The sequence below is a fragment of the Schistosoma mansoni genome, chromosome 1 (genome assembly GCF_000237925.1).
Source record: "Schistosoma mansoni strain Puerto Rico chromosome 1, complete genome".
NCBI classification, from domain to species: domain Eukaryota; kingdom Metazoa; phylum Platyhelminthes; class Trematoda; order Strigeidida; family Schistosomatidae; genus Schistosoma; species Schistosoma mansoni.
Window position 1 is genome coordinate 30,355,657 of NC_031495.1, and position 19,827 is coordinate 30,375,483.

General features: G+C 29.8%; 1 protein-coding gene across 1 annotated transcript in view; it reads right to left on the reverse strand.

The window, feature by feature from the left end:
• Positions 1-19,827, reverse strand: part of Smp_126050 (putative cadherin) — a gene marked incomplete at both ends in the record, with an annotated part of 43,100 nt that overhangs the window by 6,607 nt on the left and 16,666 nt on the right. Inside the window, 2 exons of the mRNA XM_018794008.1 lie at positions 3,826-3,972; positions 6,487-6,585. Coding sequence (XP_018648464.1) covers positions 3,826-3,972; positions 6,487-6,585 — 246 coding nt within the window. The remainder of the gene's footprint in view (positions 1-3,825; positions 3,973-6,486; positions 6,586-19,827) is intronic.

Genomic DNA, 19,827 nt, shown 5'->3' on the forward strand with positions numbered 1-19,827 from the left:
GGATTCCACTGCTAGCCACTATCCATCTTTCCTTATAATGCTTGTGAATTAAGGCAATATTGAGGCAATACGCACAGTATGCACATATGCCAATAAGAGAATGAACAGTTGCAGTCCTAAGCATCAATGGGGAGATTCAAACAAACAAAACTAAGTATATCATTCCACTGTTTACTTATCTGAACTACACTAAGTATATATCTTAAACTATTTTTTAAATGTAGATTTGAAATTATCAATGCCTAATTCATAGAGTATGAAATATTTTTAAACTTATCATTCCAATAGCTTCATATATGGAAGACTGATTGTAAATGTATATTTTTGTAATATATATGTATATAAATTCAACATCAATATATTTTCAAGCAAGTAACATACTAACAATACAATTTTATATTACTAAAGTAAATATTAGTCAAAGTATCCTATGAAGCCTCATATCGAACCGATTAAAATTTGAATCACAATTTACAGTGATTATAATATCCATGAAAAATTATTTTTTTTTTAAAAAAAAAGAAAGAAGTAAATTGATTGCAAATCAATTAAATAAGGAAAAAAAAAATAGAACAATTTCCGTATGTATATAATCCCTTTAGGCAATCTATGAAAAAAAAAACAAAAAAAATTGAAAATCAGAAATTCACTGATTAATAAACTCAAATGATTCTTTTTTAGTTCATAGATCTATTTTCTTTTCTTCACCTTATTTTTAAAAAAGAAAGATCTATTGGCCCCTTTAAGCATAAACAACAATAAGACTGTTATGACGATAGATTATAATAAATAAAACAAAACAAAGTTGTTAAGACGTTAATGTGTTCCATGGTAATTATATATTCCTTTCGATTTCTCTTTGGTGAACATGATTGTTTATCATTTATTGTTTATTTAAAATATATTTAATAATTTGCATTATAGATTCCTCTAAAAGAAAAGGGGGAAAACTTTTCAAATAAAGACTTTGTTTCATGTATTTCATTTATATTCATCTATTTGAGTTGATCTGTCTTTGGTGTATTGTCGTCATGACTATTATTATAATTATTATTATTACAATAATAAAGATATTTCTTTAAATATAATATCAAATTTAAATTTCATTTATTTTAATTCTAATTTTATTCCTTTGAAATATATAAAATAAAATTGAAAAAAAGCCTTAGGCAGTTACATCATCATATATACAGTATTAAAGTAATCGTTATTATTATTATTATTATTATTATAGAGACAACATTGATGGGTTTGTGATATTCTTATATTGTTTCTTAGATAGATAATTCTTTTCTTTCTTTCTATATACATTAAATGATGCATTCAGTAGTTTGTTTTGTTTTAATTATTATAACCACTAATTCAAAAATGAATTTATCTTTGAAGGAATAAAATGAATGTAACACAATTAAAAAAACGTTTTACATTGTAAATAATGGTGGAGAATGATCATAGAAAGAAGTAGTAATTTTCATTCTACATAATTATAAATAGAGTTTAGAAAGAGACATTAATTATCAATAATTATATACCTATATATATATATATATATATATATATATATATATATATATCATTGATATATTCTTTTGAAAAAAAGGATAAAAGGGATTTAATTTAAGGGTATATAGAATTTTGTTTATCAGAATAAGTTTAAAAAAAAGTTTGAACAATAATTGTTGATTACTCAATCGAGAAAAATCAACCAAATACAACAAAACAAATAAGTAGAAATATGAAATATTGGAAACTATTCTCTAAGAATTCACGACATATATACCTCATCAGTATTAAGCAAACATTTTTTCTCAGAGATTTTCATTTTATTTTTATCTGATTGAAAATGTTTTATTTGACTGAATAATCATTCATACTCTACATGTAGCCCTTTTAGGGTTATTTCCGGTCCCAAGCCTGGATAACAGAGGAGGATTGGGTATTGGAACAGCAACTCCATCCCGTAGCAAACAAACTTGCTCAAAAAAAAACACTAACCAAAATAATCAAACTAAACAATTTGAAGTCTATTCTGGAAGTTGAAAGATCTTCATTTAGAAGAATCATCGCGCCTGATGGTGAAAGCCGAACTTCATTTGAAATCACGAGGCCAATATCTCATCTGACAACAAAAGTAATAATTAATATAGCAATATGAAATGTCTGGACGATGTTTGAGACTCGGAGGATCAGTCAAATAGCGATGGGGATGAGGAGATACAACTTGGTGGTGCATGAAATAAGTGCAAGCTGGACAGAAGTGATTAGCTTCGGTAAAGATGCTATTGTACCCCGATCAGAAAGAAGAACAGTTTCTTGCATTGATGCTGTCAAAGGAAGTATGAAAAGCACTCATAGTATGGGGATCTCATGCATCTCAAAGATCATCAAAGCATGATTCTAAGCAAAGAAAGATGGAAGCACATTGAATGTTATCCAGTGCTTTGCACTCACTAATGATAGCAACGAAGACGATAAAGATCAGTTTTGCGAGAGGTTGCAGTCAATCATAGAGAAGTGTCCAGGAAAGAACGTGACTACCCTGAGCATTAGAAATGACAAGCGGAAATACATGGGAGATCTAACAATCATAGCGGGAAAAGCCTCAATAGAAGGAAATATCAGACAACTATATGATACAACGAAGAAACTAGCACGGAAATATAGCAAAGCAAAGAGACGAGTCAAGGAAAAAGAAAACAAACCAATCACCAAGACTCAAGAACAGTGGGACGGGTGGATATAAACTTTCACGAAATCTAGAGTAGGCCAACCCCACTGCATGCACCGGCCATAGAGGTAGTACACACAGACTTCCCTTTACATGTCACTTCATCAACACTTTGAAGAAATCAAGATTGCCATCAGACAAAGCAAGAGTAGTGAGACAACAATACTAGATAACATACCATCTGAAGTACTGAAGTCAGATAAAGAAAAAACTGAAAACACGCTCCACGATCTATTTAGGAAGATTTCGGAGGAAGAAGTACCACCGACCGACTGGAAAGAAGAATACTTTATGAGGATACTAAAGAAAGGAGATCTGAGCAAGTGTGAGAACTATAGAGGAATCATGCCACTATCAGTACCAGCAGAATTTTTCAACAGAGTGTTGTTGAACCGGATGGAAAATCAATGGATGTCCTACTTCTAGACCATCAGGCTGGATTCCGTGAAAGAATTGTCTTGCACAGACGAAAATACGGCACTACGTATTATTGTTTAACAAACAGTTGAATGGAATTCATCGCTATACATCAACTTCCTTGACTGTGAGTAAGCATTTGATAATATGAATAGGAGGATTTCATGAAACCCTTTTCCACGCTATGATGCACGTCAGAAGGTCGTTAGCATCATCTGGAATTCATGAGACAGACTACCCTGTAAATTAGTACCTGAAGTGTAGTTTGCATATGAACTTCAAGGGAAGACCAGTGTAAGACAAGGCTGCTTACCCATGCTTTTTCTCTTCCTTCTGGTGGTCTACTGGATTATGAGGACATCCACATCTAATAGGAAGCTTGAGATATAGTGGACAACTTGGATACAGCCAGGCGATTAGGACTTCTCAGATAACACAACTCTTCTATCCCACACACTTCAACAAATACAGGTGAAGACAGTCAGCGTAGTAACGGTATCTGTATCAGTAGGCCCCAACATACAAATAATGACTGAACAGAACTAAAATACCATATCCGAAACAGAACTCTATGGTTAAACAAAATTCGAAAACCTAAAATGCGTCAACAACTATTTAGATACTTTACTATAGTAAAATATGAGGCATCTACAAGCAATAATTCAATGAAATAAACTTACTGGATTAGTATATACTGAAGCATAAACTGTATGATTACTATGGGTAGGATAGACAAATTTCGGTGCATTATCATTGATGTCATGAACTTTGATGTGCACTTGACAGGAAGAACTTTGCTTTGGTATTCCATGATCATAAGCTAACACCTATGGAAAGAGAGAAATGTTATCAGTATATAGTCGTGAAGACTGTTGAGATTCATTGAAATCACGCATCAATTAATGTTAGACTGCTATTGAGAATCTAGAAGCACTAGATGGCCACTCTTTCCTGGTATGAGACACCTCAGAAGCACGTTTCCACGATCCTGCACGCGGGAATCGAACTCCCTACCCTAAGACTTACTCGCAAACGCCTAAGCTTTTAACCACGAGGATGGCATTCAATGGTGTTGATGTCTAACTTAAATCAGTCCACGATAACGCACGAGCGTGTCGAGTATGAGACCGGTACCCACTGAAGACAATAGGTGTTCCGGTAATATCGTGGATTAGTTGGAGTTAGATAGTAGCGTGTCAGGACATAATTGCGGTTCAGCACTTACAAGAAAGTGTTGGTTAGAAAGTGCGTAACAAAAGCTTTAATATGGTGAAATGAAGTGGACAAATTCGTTTTGACCTTGATCTCGATGTTATTTAAATATATAAGCTCTATTTTTATTGTTTGTTTTCATGTGTATAACCTTACGTGAAATTATCGTGTCGTTTAGTGTTTTCGTGTTTCTTTCTCTTTTCAAAACAAACATTTAGTTGGTTTTTAAAAGAATGTCTAAAGACTAGACAGTTGACTTTGAATGCTAATAGTATGGTCACAATTATTATATTTAGGATTATTGGTATGTTGTTATCGAAGTTTTGAAATGATCATAAACGAAGCCAAACAGTTCTGTGTTGAAACTTTTTGACGTCATTACTGAATTTTTTATGCTGGTTAATTGTTCAATGAAATTCATTAAAAAGTGAATGCACTTGACTTACCTGGACTTCTTATATAGTATAATAAAAAGGAGTGACTTTGACTTATTTTAGCTGAATAGCTGATTTCTTTAAGAAAACTGTTGACTCTAATTCATAAAAAACTACTTCACATAATAATTAAAAGTGTATCGAGTTACTGCACCATAATTCAGTGTACATACTTGACTGATTCTTACTCAAAATATCCAGCTTTCTTATAATGTCCGATTATTATCAACAAGTGCATGAGTAAACAAATTAAAATGGCTTGTTAATTCGAGGTCAGTAATGACATAAATATCTTGTAATTGGTAGCAAATATTTCTTGATGTTGTTCTACTGAACACTTAAAGATAGGATTCAGAAAAATCAAGCAATGAAAATTAAATTTTCATTGGATTCAGAATTGATAATTACTAAGTCAACATTATCGGCAGATGTAGTCAAAGTCGTACTTCTTTTATAATATTTGACAAAAACGGCCCCAAAACAACTCGAACTGTAGTTAAATACTGTTTCAATTATGTATGTCGTAATCAAGATGCAGACTGAATTCGACTATAGAAAACTTTAACTCAACAAGTAGAACAGATTTAGTATCGATCCCGTAATCTATCGATCGAACATATGGTTTAGTATTTATTAGTAAACTTGAAAAGATGATTCTTACTTCCTAGAGCGCTCGTCTAGAACAGAGAGATTTATGTTTAAATGTTTGTTGAAAACTTAGTTGCACTAATGTTTTCCATTTGTTTAAAGTGAATAGAAGTTTACCATCAAGTCCAATTTAATTACACTTTTTCTGACATTATGACAGTTTATAAATTGTTTGTGTCATTAGATAGACATATTTTTAGACCTAAGATAGTTATACGGAAAATAAACAAAATTATTTTATCTGGTTACAAAGTTCAAGAAGTAAAAAATAATTAAAGTTCACTCATGCTATACTTTCATTGAAAAATTTCTTGTAGTAGTTTTTTCACGTATCCCCTTCAACTGTCATATATGGTATGTGATTCAAGATCAGAGTATACTAAGACAACAAAAACCAAACAGTAACATAATTAATTAACCATAGAAAGCGCTCGTTACTTGTTCAGTAAACTTAATTTGGTTTATTTCGTCATACATGTCCTTGGTAAATTGAAAGTTTAGTTAAGTATTAGATACCAGGATTTCTTCACTCTGTATTATACCATGATGCACTCGGCGAGTGATATCTGCATCATATACTATTATCCTAATGCTTTAAACTAATATCGGCACATAAATTTAAGTATAATTAAAACATCTTTTGGTCACTTTAAATTTGTAAATCCCATGTAAGTTTCCTCAAATTCTAGATGTTACATCATCACCTGGTTGTCTGTGAATGCAAAACGATTAATTCAAAATTCTAATGTATTTTCTTTAGTTGAGTCTAATTAAATAGCTGTAAAATAATTAAGAAGATTTCTACACCTTCCTAGTGTCTTTTAGTAAAAAAACAAACCTTGGTTCTCGATACTTATTTGCTATTAATTTTGCAAGGTCTTTATCAGAAGATCGTCGTGAAGTTTAACACGAGTTCTCAGTTAGAAAGTATATGCATTTCATCAGGATTTAAGTAATCAACTAAATCCTATTACAACTAATGTACATAATATTTAATTTAAAGTGTGTAAGATAAATAGTTATTCCTAAGTTAATTAGATTACTTACCTTAAAAGTATAACTATCTAATTTTTCCCGATCCAATGGGGTACGTAACCATAAAGTTCCATTATTTCTATCAAGTCGAAATGTTTTTATTGAATGCCCCTAAAAATTAAACAAAAATAAATCCATACAAATGAATTGAATTTCTATTATAAAATATAAAAAACTGACATTACCACCAATATATAGATATTGTGTTGCTAAAACTCTTGTTACTTTTAATAAGCTTTTTAAGTAGCATAAATCTTTCGTTTCTCATGAATAACAGGTAGTTTAGATTCATTACAGTATAATCGTTTATTGAGATGAACATGTGTTTTTTGAATATGTAGAAATGTTAACTACACTTTTAAGTAAGATTTAAAATTGAAATGTCTATTTACAATTTACAAAAACAGAGGGTACACTCATTTTTAGGCCAATTAAAAACAGATAATTGAACGGAATGATCAACTGTTCAATATTCAGTTGAACAATAATAATAATAATAATGAATTATTATTTTGGCTTATAACTAAAGGTATAAATCTCTTTTGAATTGTCTATTCAGGGCATGACTTATACCAGCTTTATCAAGAGTGAAGAACTATTTAACTTTTCTGATATAATTTTCTGTTACTTAGTTTGATTAGCAACAATTTCACATTTTAGAATGTAGCATAATATTTCATAAGTTAACCAACTATAATACGATGTGTTACGGATACATCCAGCTGACGAGTCCCAAATAGAATGAAACGCGTGTCCTGGATTCCACTTCCAGTCACCATCCATCTCTGCTTATAATAAAATAGTAGATAACGGAAAACTACATTAGGTTAGTGAAAGAAACACATTAGAAATTCGCGTTTTTTTTAAAGTGAATTTAAAGTGAGTTAATTGATATAGTTATTTGTTATAAACAGTTGTTTCTAATTAGATTTGTTAACTTTATGCTATAGCATACTTTATTCATTATGTATACATATATCTTCATACAAAAAGTATTACTGTTTGTGGTCATAACCTTACGGATCCATTATATCTTTCCAATTAGGAATAATGTTTTTGACGGACATTAATGTGACTAGTTAAGTTTTATTCATGCATCAATAGGTATGTAGTTGAAGTATTGTCTCCCTTACTTGTTATTCATTTATTTTGCGAACATGATATATTTCATGTATATAATACTTATATTTTAGAACTGTAAGTAGAGTTCTGTACTGTAAGTATTCATAAAAATAACATTTGGTTGACACTTCATTAATTAATAATAAAAAGGAATAGGCATTTTATGATACGTAACATGAGTATTTAACAATTATAAATCAATTTTTCTTTTCGTGATTCTGTTTTCTTGAATAAGAGAATAACTGATGAATTATTTATATACTACTGAAATCCTTCTTACCGTGATGCTTTCCTTTTATTTAATGACTTTTTCTTTCATATCATGATAGATTCCAACGTAGGTGGTTAAAGAACACTTTTACAGTTATCAGATGTAACAAGTTTTTTTTACCTGATTGTAGATAAAATCATATAGATCTGTGAAATATATTCGTAAACATTATTTTCCTTGGTCTAGCTGAATTACAAAAAAAACTCTAATTGTGCCAAATGTAAAGTTTATTCTTCGATTTATATATGGATAAATTAATTATCACTTGTAGAGTATTGAATTATCAATTTAATTGTATTTAGAATGATTCTTTTATTAAGGAACTAAATCGATAGTTGAGTAAATAACAGGAAAGGTCAGTAAGAAGATTCTTCCTTTATGTATATAGTCAATTCTATCTATAAAAGGTCACTCATTAGATGTTATCAATTAATTTTGATTTAGAATGTTATATACTATAGCGATAGATCTTTTCTTTTCAAATGGTTGGGTTCATTACTCTAGCTATGTGTTTTAAAAGAAATCAACATACAACAAATATTAGGTTAGATCATGACTAATATAAATTTGATCACATTTTTTGTCAGTTAATTATATTTATATAACATGAAGTAGCTGATGTGATTACAATCCTTGAACTCATCAAAAAATCGATTATTAGTACCAAAATATAACGCATTTTTGGTATTTTTTACAATTCATTGTAAAGAAGTGATTTTTTTTATTCAATAGAATAAATCATGTATTTATATTGTTTAATTGTAAGTATAACTTGAGAATTGCTTACTAGACCGTACAATAAATTAGTCAACCGTTATACCATAGAAAGAATTTTCTGTTTAGCGTAACAAATGAATTTAGTTTACTTGGTTCTAGCATAACCATTTTATCAGAATGACACAATGAAAATCTGTTAGCATACTGCACCATATATATATATATATATATACCATTATTCCCATACCATGATAATGCTATTATTATCCCATAAATATGAAGTGTAACTATATTTTAGTTAAAACAAAATAACTGAATGGAAAATAGAAGTTTTGTTTCAGTTGTTAGGTATACTTTGCTCATACAGGTTTGACTGATTTGTATTCCATCACTATGAGTTACATTTTTATTTAATTAGATTATTTTTATTTGGATACTGATTTCATCACTCAACAACAGCAACAACAACAACAACGTTGTTCAGACTTTTTGCCAGTATACCCTTATAAATTTTACTCTTGATACATATTCATATCAATCTATGTATGTTTGAATAAATTCGAACAGTATTAACTCTATTTAGTAATAATTTTTCTCTTTCTAGTAAAACCGTTTCACTGTCGAGTATTTACTTCCTGTCACGATCTTTCGTTATATAAACAAACTCATGTATCATATTATTATTAAATATGAAAGGATAAATTTTGATTAGAATATATTTATACGCATAAATTATTCTATTCTGTTAGTCGAACCAGTAAGTTGAACCATTTAACCGATCAAGTGTAAACGCCTAATTTAGCCATTAAGATAAAGAAAACGAGATCTGTTATTAACAGGTCACTGATTCATTTTGATAAAAAAAAAGAAATTTTTTCTCAAGGAGTCAAAGATATGTCTTTGCTCCATAAACTCCAGCCACGTTCTATTTAAAAAGGAGATAATAAAGCAGTTGAAGAAAATAATCTAGTATGCAATAACGAATTGTATTGTGTTACACTAGCACAACGTATTCTTCTACACGTCTGTTTTCAATATCATTTGCAATTATTTGTTGTGTATCTATTTAGGTAAAAATATATTATCATATCAACTTTTATAGGTTCTGTTTACGTGTAGTTATCATTAGAATAGTGAAAAATCCTATTTCATATTTATTATTTCTATTGTTTGTACTCATGAAATTAGGTCATCTCCATGTGAAAAACTCTGTTCATATGATATTTATCCCTCCATTATTTGCTATTTCATTTAATCTAACTTTACGTTTAATAGAATAGCAAAACTAAAAGATGTTTATATCATACAGCTTTAAATAATTTAATGCAAGGTAATCATAGTAAAAACGAGAATGGAGTAGATTAATAAATAATCAATCTATCGTTTAATACAAATTACTTTTAAATTTATAGTGTTTAACTATGTAACCCACCTGTCCATGTGTTTACTCTAACTAATTACAAATTATTTAGCTTTTATCTCGTTATTAAGTGGAGATTATTAGTTAATCGTTTTGTAGATTAAAATAGTTTAATTTGTACTAGGCTTCAATGTTGCCGTCGACTGATAAAAAATGGCATTAAACTACAAACACTTATTCTATACATGAAATGATCATACTAATCATACAGTACTTTATCAGTCATAAAGCGAAACGATATTAGATTAGTTATCATTATGTACGATTTGCTGTAGAGGGTGAACAATGGACAGGGTTTATTTGCCACAGTTAGACTAACCAGGAATGAGTTCAAACAAAAAGAGAGATGTCAGTTGGTCATCGAAACAGTAGACGTTTTGTGTAGATCACAATTTAAGATGAAGATACTTCATTTCACTAAACTATATATATATGTTGAGATAAGATGGTGGTTGGCGGTGGTCAACAGGAAACCCTGAACCCGGGTTTCGTGCTACTTGGCAATCGTCAGCAAGGTGTGCCTGTAATCTTGAGGGAACTGGTGCTCCCAGCTCACCAAGCTTCACAGTCAGAGACGTTACTTCTGAGCTATTCGGTCTGCGACCGACCTCCTGTAGGACTGAGATGTAATCACAATTGATTGATCACCACCCAGTGATCAATCAATCGTGATATATATATATATATATATCACTACATTTACCTCATTTTATGTTATTTGTTAGAAAAAATGTTTATAAATTTCGATTTCGGTGAAGATTACAAATAGTTTCTGCCCCACTAAAATATTACTTTCATCGACTGATATAAAATCATTCCTACATAAATAATACGGAGTAAAATGGCAGCACTGTACGCTACTTTACAAAGTAAGCAAGCATAGATTTATTTCACCCTGGTTACTAATTAAATCACTAAAAATGACGAGATTTCTTATATCATAAACTTAAAAATTAAGACAGATCTATTGTAGTGAACGAGAACACTAGTTGAGACAATCGAATGTATTTGAATACAAATGACAGAACATCTTAGTGAAATCTGAAAACCACGCAATGAATACTTTATTTGCGAAATATTAGTCAGTCGTCTCAGACTTTATTGTCCTTTCGTGTCCACACTGATCATTCTCTGTTCTTATTTTCTTTTCTTCGATCTTCTAAACCTTTTGCTGCTAGGTATTTCATTTCCAATGGATCATACATACTACTTATATCTGTCGACATGAATAGCACACGCCACACTATTTGGGATATATTTCTTAGAAAATTTGTAACTAATTTCCAAAAAATCACAATTTATGCCAAAATATCAAAATTTAATCAAGGAAAGGTAAGCAAAAATAGAATTTTACAAATTTTATTTACGATTATTTTGTTTTTATTCTATTAAGTAAAATAAACCATTTATGTCATTTTTAGGAAGTTGTCACCCCAATTTTATAGTCTCTTGACATATCATAATACACATCTTACATAATTCGAAAACCATTAATCATCTGAAAGTCTATTCATTCAACAGAAAGAAAACATCTTAAACTAATGCAATATATTATCATGATTTAAACAGACGTTTTGGTTTATGATTCCGGTAGGATCAGTTTAAAATAAAATTTCATGATTCGATATGTGAAATCATGAGTCAATTGAAGCTAGACCACCATGGAGAACCTGAAAGCACTGGATGGTCTATTGTGGGACTCCTCTCAAGGCGGGATTATGGATGCGCACTGCTGAAAAGGCGCACAATAGGACGAAACGGCCGTCCAGTGCTTCCAGGTTTACCATAGTTGTCTAGCTTCAATCGACTCATGATTTCAACTATAAAATTACTAAAATCTCAAAAAACCCCTTCTAACATTCGATATGTATTGAATTATCCAAAGTTGTATTTAACTATTTTCACTTTTTCGCGTAACAAATATTATTCATACAGATTTAAAGCTTATTTTTATTTAATTAAATAAAATCATTAACTGGAATTTAAGATGTTTGTTGTTAATAATATGCTTCATCTAAGGAGTTATTTTAATATTACTGAATACTGGATAGGTATTTTGTCCTAGTTTGTATTTAATCATCACCTTGCTAGTGTTTACACAGACAGAAATAACATCTTCATATATTAAGTGGATGATAAGAATGTGTGCTATATTTTATTTATGACATAAATGTCTTTAGTATCCTTGTATTAGCTGTCATAAACACATCTTTTACTAGTGTAATGAACAAAGTCTTAGGTAGTAAACCAATTATTGCAATATGAAGAATCGCACACTGTGTCTGTAAAATATAAAAACAATACATTCAATGCAGTATTTGCTCATATTCGCTGAATTGTTCCTTGAAAACTCTATCACTCTTTCATTCCTGTTGTTAATTTGATTGTTTACTGGTTTACATTTCCTCTTCCTTTTTCTCTTTTGGTCATAGGAATTCCACTTTCATTTCCTGATACATATTACTTACATACAAGTAATGTACAACACACCTGTTTTCCTATTCTTTATGTGATTGTTTCAACAAGTTAGCTATCAAAGAGAAATAAATATCGTCTCATGTATTCACTCGATAACATTCTTCATGGATGAGAACAAATGAAGAACATTCATTAAAAAAAAGATATTTCCATTTTGCATTGATTAAACTAATTATTCATTGAACTAACATTTAAATCTATACAGTGGTTATTCAGCAATAGAGTAACAGAGAATGTGGAGTAAAAAAACAAATATTGCCACAATGATATGTAATGAATGTATAAAGTGTTAGTTCAGTTGATTATGCATCTCAAATTTCAGCCATTCAGTTTCATTCTCAACCCCAGCTCATTTTACTTAAGGCTAGGAAATCGAGTAATGTCATTGAATCTCATAGTTGAAATGTTACTCAAAGCCAAATATACGAAACTAACGTCAGTAAGTGAGTTAATAATAATGTTTGTTAAATCAAGTATTATATGAAATAAGAAATGGTAATTTCTCAATATCTTCCATTTTACTATATTCCAATATTAATAATCAGTTGCCTACAAACATTTTATTGTTTCTTATTTATGAATAGATTAATACATGACGCTAATATTGTGGTGTGGGCTACTTATATCCATATAAGTCGTATATGGTGATGCTCAGACATAGAATGTATTTTGGCAGAAGACCAATAAGGAAAGAACTGAAATGAGGCGCAATTGGTAGGAAAATGCATGAAAAATAAAATTAGAGAAGATAAACTGATAGTACAGAAGGAACAGTGAAGATTGAGACAATTGATTGTTATTTTGCAAATTAACTACTTGCTGTATGGTTATTAGAATTTGATGAGATAGTCTGTAAATTGGGTCTAAATACATTCGATTGTCCCCAGTCGTGTTCTCGTTCACTACAATATAAGAAGTACAAGGTTTGTTTTACCACTGTATTATACCTTTTTAATTGAATATGAATACATTACACCGAATTATCAAATGAAATAAAATACATTTTAAGGCTATTTTTGTCTAATAATTTTTTTAAAAAAACGAATAATAATAAAATGGAGACTGTCTTGTTCTTTATCCTTTAATTATTAGACAGGTTTTGTTGTGTTTTTTTACTCTACAAAAAAAATCAAATTACTTTTATTAAAGATAAACAATGAAAACAGGATGTCTTAGTGTTTGTCAATTGAATATAAGCCAATCACATATAGAGCGGGGGGTTTGGATTGTGTCTTTATTTTAGATTATTTTTTTATAATACCCTATCAAAGCTTCATTATTTTTAGACTTGACAGAAAAATAATAAAAATGGTTTATTTAAATCTTTAGATAGTTCCCTCTCTTTCTTTCATTTGTATGTTTTGTCTAATCTAATTGTATAGGAGAAAATAAGAAGAAACAATTATTTAGAGATGTCTTTCAAAGAAAATTGAATAAGCGCACTATTTAATCTAATCTAATTATTATTATTATTATTAATGACAATAATTGTTATGGTTACATAAAGGATTGCAAAAGAAAGATCTAATGAAATATTAGTACATAGAAAAAATCAACACATACACACACAGGTTCGATTTTTATTTTCTTCTAAAATGTTTATTTTAACTTGATTGATTTAATTTCCTTTTTCACAATATGATGCATTGCATATTAAGTTGATCGGTTTTCAAATATTCTTCATAAAAACTTTGAAATAAATATCGTGGATGCGCACTGTTGAGGCGTCTCACAATGGGACGAAACGGCCGTCCAATGCTTCCAGGTTTTCCATAGTGGTCTAGCTTCAATTGACTCATGATTTCAACTATATATAATAAATATCATTGTTAGTTAAATTATTAGTGAGGTGTTTTAAAGCTCTTTTCATATTCTTAGCAGAAGACCCAAATGAACTTATCCGGAATGGGGCTCAAGATTTTCAGATATGGTGAAGCTCCCGCCACTTTTAATTCTTTAGGAGGAAACCGAGTGGTTCACAGTCAGGTGGTTAATAGGCTTATAGGCCACCCAATGCATTCGGATTCTGGCTAGGTTTCAAGTCAACTTCCTTACTATTAGATACAGAAGGTTCTAGGTTAGATCTTTGAGAGGGATTGGCGAATGTTTAATGCTCAGTAGCTTCCAACTAGAACAACATAGTTATCCAGAGATATATAAGCATTTATTGATGTCGTAATTAATGTTTATTTATGACGAACACAACATAATAGACCAGAAAGGACTAGAAATCTAAGCTAAACACATAACATTTAAAACATCAAGAATACAAGTTAATAATGAAGAGCAATCCAAAATAGTCGAGTAAGCAAACTACTTGGGATCAATATCAAGAAATTGTGTACACTAACACTAGTCTGATGCAAATGAGTCATTTTTAAGTGGATCTGTTGTTGATGTTGGACTAACAGTAAACTATATTTAACCTCTGATTCATCAGAAAAGTATGTTTACTAGTGTTTCTATAAAAACTTCAAAATAGTTTCATGAGGCAGTAACAACATATCTGTACAAACACATTTATGATACATTTTCCAGAATGAAGAACTTTTTTGAACCTGAGAGTGAATACATTTTCGAGTAGACGGCATTGAAACGTTTACAGCACACTCACCTGATAATGATCTAAATTAAAAACTTAATTAAGTAGATTCTTTTAGTCATTTCAGTAAAGAAATAGGCTTGAAATTATATGTATTTATTTTTTTTAACAAATTAATACAACCGTTAGTTTTGTTAGTAAAATGTACAGAAATAACAGCTCTTGTTCACAATAGTTTTTCAAGATTTTCTTGAAAACAGTTATCTTAAAATGTCCTCTGGCTTCTTTCAGATAGTGTGAGAGTCCAACTACAGAGTGAAATGTGGCGAATAAAAAGGTCTAAGCACATCTTTCCTCTTGAAAAATCCTAAAATCATGAGATTAATTTAGAAAAGACTTGTGAGTGGTCGTTTTTAAAAAGCCTCAAAGTGAATGCTGTCCAAAACTCTCTGCTTTTTAACCATAATTTAACTGGTTTAATTTCAAGAAGAAAATTACCTTCAGAAAAAATAACTATGGTACTGAATGTTCTGATACAAAACGGCAGCTAATTACTCCTGAATGAAATTTATAATGTGATTATTTGATAACCAAGTAAAATGACTTAGAAAAAGTTTTTCCGTATGTGGTCACATCAATTTAAGGTTTGTCTGTTTTTTTTTAAAAAAAAACTTTTAGTGAATTCAAAAAGTATTTCATTATAGCATTTATAATCATTCCATAAGACATTAATGAATTACATTAACATTTTATGACCAGTAAAAAAAATGAAGTTATTACATTCACAATAAATAGACTATTAGACAACTAACTTATTTCTATATTATCCTGATGAATACAAGATCATAAATTTAGTTGAAATCTAGAATTTTATGTTACGAAATAAAATGAATCTAGTTTATGACTGTGTGTTAATTTGCTGACAGAATCAATAGTGGGAACGTTAAACAGTTATTTCAAAAAATAGTTGTGATTGCGCTCGCGCGTGAGGTCCTGGATTCGAATCTCTTGGGGCGGAATCGTGGATGCGCACTACTGAGGAGTCCCACAATAGGACGAATTGGCCGTCCAGTCTTTCCAGGTTTTCCATAGTGGTCTAGCTTTAATTGACTCATGATCTCATCTATTGAAGTTACTATAATATCCACAAAGACACTTCTGATATTAATTTGCTATTCATTATATGGTAATATTTATTTAGGAATACTTGGCGTATATAATGTTCTTGGCACACTTTTCGCTATTTTTCCCGCTAAATATAATCAAAATAAACGTATGATTTTTGATAGAATGTTCTACTATAACCAGACATATACACAAAAGTTACATAAAAACAACAGATTTAGTATTGTTATGCAATCGAAATTTATTTATTGGAATAGTGGTAGTTTAACGCTATTAGTAATGGCTTTCATAACCTGAAATTCCAGAGATGTCAGACAGCATTCTCGGTAATCATTCTGGTTCTTTTTTACGTTATTTTCCATATTCGTTAGAAAGTTTCTGTTCGTTCATATGTTTTTTTCTCTTTACCAAAGGGAATTATATTAGACTAACTAAATATTCAATAGTATTTCATTGTATTGTCGATTTTTATTATTAAAAATTAAGTAGTTAAGTAAATTCATTGAAAAGATATTCACATAATAGTAGAAAAAAACAAACTCCAGATGAAAGATTATTGTTGTTTATTGAAAGAAATAATCTTCTTTTAATATACAATGAATGTTACAGTTTAGTTTTACGAAAAGAAAAACTGTATTTAAAGTGATTGAAGAATAAACATTTTCATTTTGATTTGATTTTTGGAAGAAATAGAATGAATTCAAAGTAATAAGGCATCATGAATGCATTGTTATAGGTATGTTTAACTTTTAACTTGTACAGATTTTAAGTCATATTGTAGTGAATGAGAACACGACTGGGGACAATCGAATGTATTTAGACCCAATTTACAGACTATCTCATCAAATTCTAATAACCATACAGCAAGTAGTTAATTTGCAAAATAACAATCAATTGTCTCAATCTTCACTGTTCCTTCTGTACTATCAGTTTATCTTCTCTAATTTTATTTTTCATGCATTTTCCTACCAATTGCGCCTCATTTCAGTTCTTTCCTTATTGGTCTTCTGCCAAAATACATTCTATGTCTGAGCATCACCATATACGACTTATATGGATATAAGTAGCCCACACTACAATATGAACTGTTAAAGCAACATAGTTGTTTATAATTATTCGTATATAAATCAAATATATTTGGAGATTTATTTCAGTTTCATTACATATACTTTGTTTATGTTCTCGTTTTTTTATCCTATGCTGTTACTAATTCATCATACTTAACGTCATAAATTAAAATTTCTTCTCTAGTTACAAAGAAAGTCTTTTTCTGAATAATGGTGAATATATATATATATATATATATGTCGGCATCTAAGTAAGGTTTGTCTGTATATATATGTATTTGGAGGAGTGTCTATTCCTTTTACCATCATTTATATGTTGATAAACAATTATTTGTAAGCCCAAGGCATTTTATATAATCGTCATGTGAGTACTTATAAGTCGACCTCTATTAACTCTTTAAAGCAGAAAAAGGAAAATCAGTAGTGTTCAGTGTTTTTTTTCAAGCTTTAACTTTTATATCTTTTACTATAGATAGATGTCATTTACATAGATTTTGTGTTAACTAATTTTCCGGGTTAGTTACAAAATAAAAATAACATTATATGTAATATATAGTTTATTTTATCACAGGAAACAATAAGGTAATAGTGTGTAAAATATGGGCGGAAATTTCGTTTTATGAACATTCATAAAACATCATATGCGTTGTTATGTCTTGTTTTAATGAAGTGATACCATGTATATATATATATATATAATATGTCTAAAAGAAATATACAAAACCTAATTTATTTTCCTTTTTTATTTTTATAAAAATAATCTGTTTATCACTTTTTTTTATAGTTAGGTTCACTAATAGCCAACAATGTTAAATATTTAAGTACTTTTATATAGTTGAAATCATGAGTCAATTGAAGCTCGACCACTATGGAAAACCTGGAAGCACTAGATGGTTGTTTCGTTCTATTGTGAGACTCTTCAACAGTACGCATCCACGATCCCACCTCGTGAGATTTGAACCCAGGACCTATCAGTCTCGCGCGCGAGCGCTTAACCACTAGACCACTGAGCCGGTTATTGTAATTTAATGTAGAATTGTAATAATGTTAATAAGATAACATTAAAAATGCAATTCAAGTTTAATATTGTACATCTTAAAATAATGAAGGTGAAATTAAAGATTTAATTGACCTTAACGTTTTAAAAAGCTTAAAGAGGTTTTTATTGTTTCTACATTTTTAACCAAGTTTGTAAAAGTACATCATTTTAGAATGAACGGTTTATTAAAAAAATATTGGCTACTTTTTTATTAGTCTGTAATTTTCGAAACGCAAGTTGTCAATAAACTAATATGAATAACGAAGATTTTATTAAACATAAATAACAATGATTTAGAAGGTTTATTAAAAGAACTGAAGATGTTTATTTTATTGTTTATCGTTTGAAGTTGGTTTTACTTCCGGTATAGCTGTGCCTATGTAATCACTGAAATCTGAGAAACATTAACAAGTTTCTCAGTCATACCTTGAAGTATTTCAACGATGCGGACTGATGGTTATAAGCATAAGAAAAACGGACATTTCACTTTTTGCTTCTATGACAACATCAGTGACCTTTGGTCTTTCATTCGTATTTTGTCAACAATTAGAGTCATCTTTGTTGTATAAAAACAGCAGAAAAAATGGTTAATATTTATAAGAGCTTCTTAAGCACAAATCTTTATTCGTTATTTTCAGCATATAGTTGTGGTGATAGTTGAATTTCACTGAATTAATGAACTGATGAATTTTATACCACCAGTCAAACCCTGAAAGCACCAGGCATCCATTTCTCCCTCGTATGGGACTCCTCAACAATGCTCAATCATACTCTTGCACACGGGACTCAATTCAATGACCTTCCATTTCGCGCGAATGTTTAATCTCTAGATAATTGAGCTAACATCAAACGGTGTTAATGTCTCACTTCAGCCTCAACCCTCTCCCACCATCTTCGGCGAATGATTCGAATTTTATCCCCTAGTTTATGATACTACTTCTAGTAAGATAATAGAGCTTCCATCAATTTGAGGTAAGATTAAGTTTGTTGATGTTTAATATGAAACGTAAAAGTCCTTACAAACCTTACATAATGAACATAATATTTATTCATTATAATTGGTTAATGTATTTTTCATTATAAGCAATTAATTTCATTCAATATAAAAAGACATATATATCATCTATGTTGATTTCAGTTAGTTAACGATCTAGTCGTATATATATAAATCAAGGATTTATATAAATCTAAAGTCACCATTCCCCCAAAACAATTCATTTTGTAAATTTATTAATGAATTGTAAAATAAAATCAAAATAATTAGGGGGGGAAAAATTATTTAAACTAACAATTTAACCTAAATAAAAGTGGAAAATAATTTATATTCAACTTTTAAAATAATTTTACGGAAAACAAGGTTAAAAAAAAATTTGCCGAATAATTAAAGGGAAAAAAAAAAAATTGAAAAATGGAAAAACTTGGCTTTGGCGGGGGGGAAGGAAAAAAAAAAAGGGAAAATTTTTTTTAAATTTTCCTTTCCAATTTTTAAACAAATTAAAATATCCCGGGAAAAAAAATTTTTTAAAAAAAAAAAGGGAAAAAAAAGGGGATTTCCAAACAAAATTTAGAAAG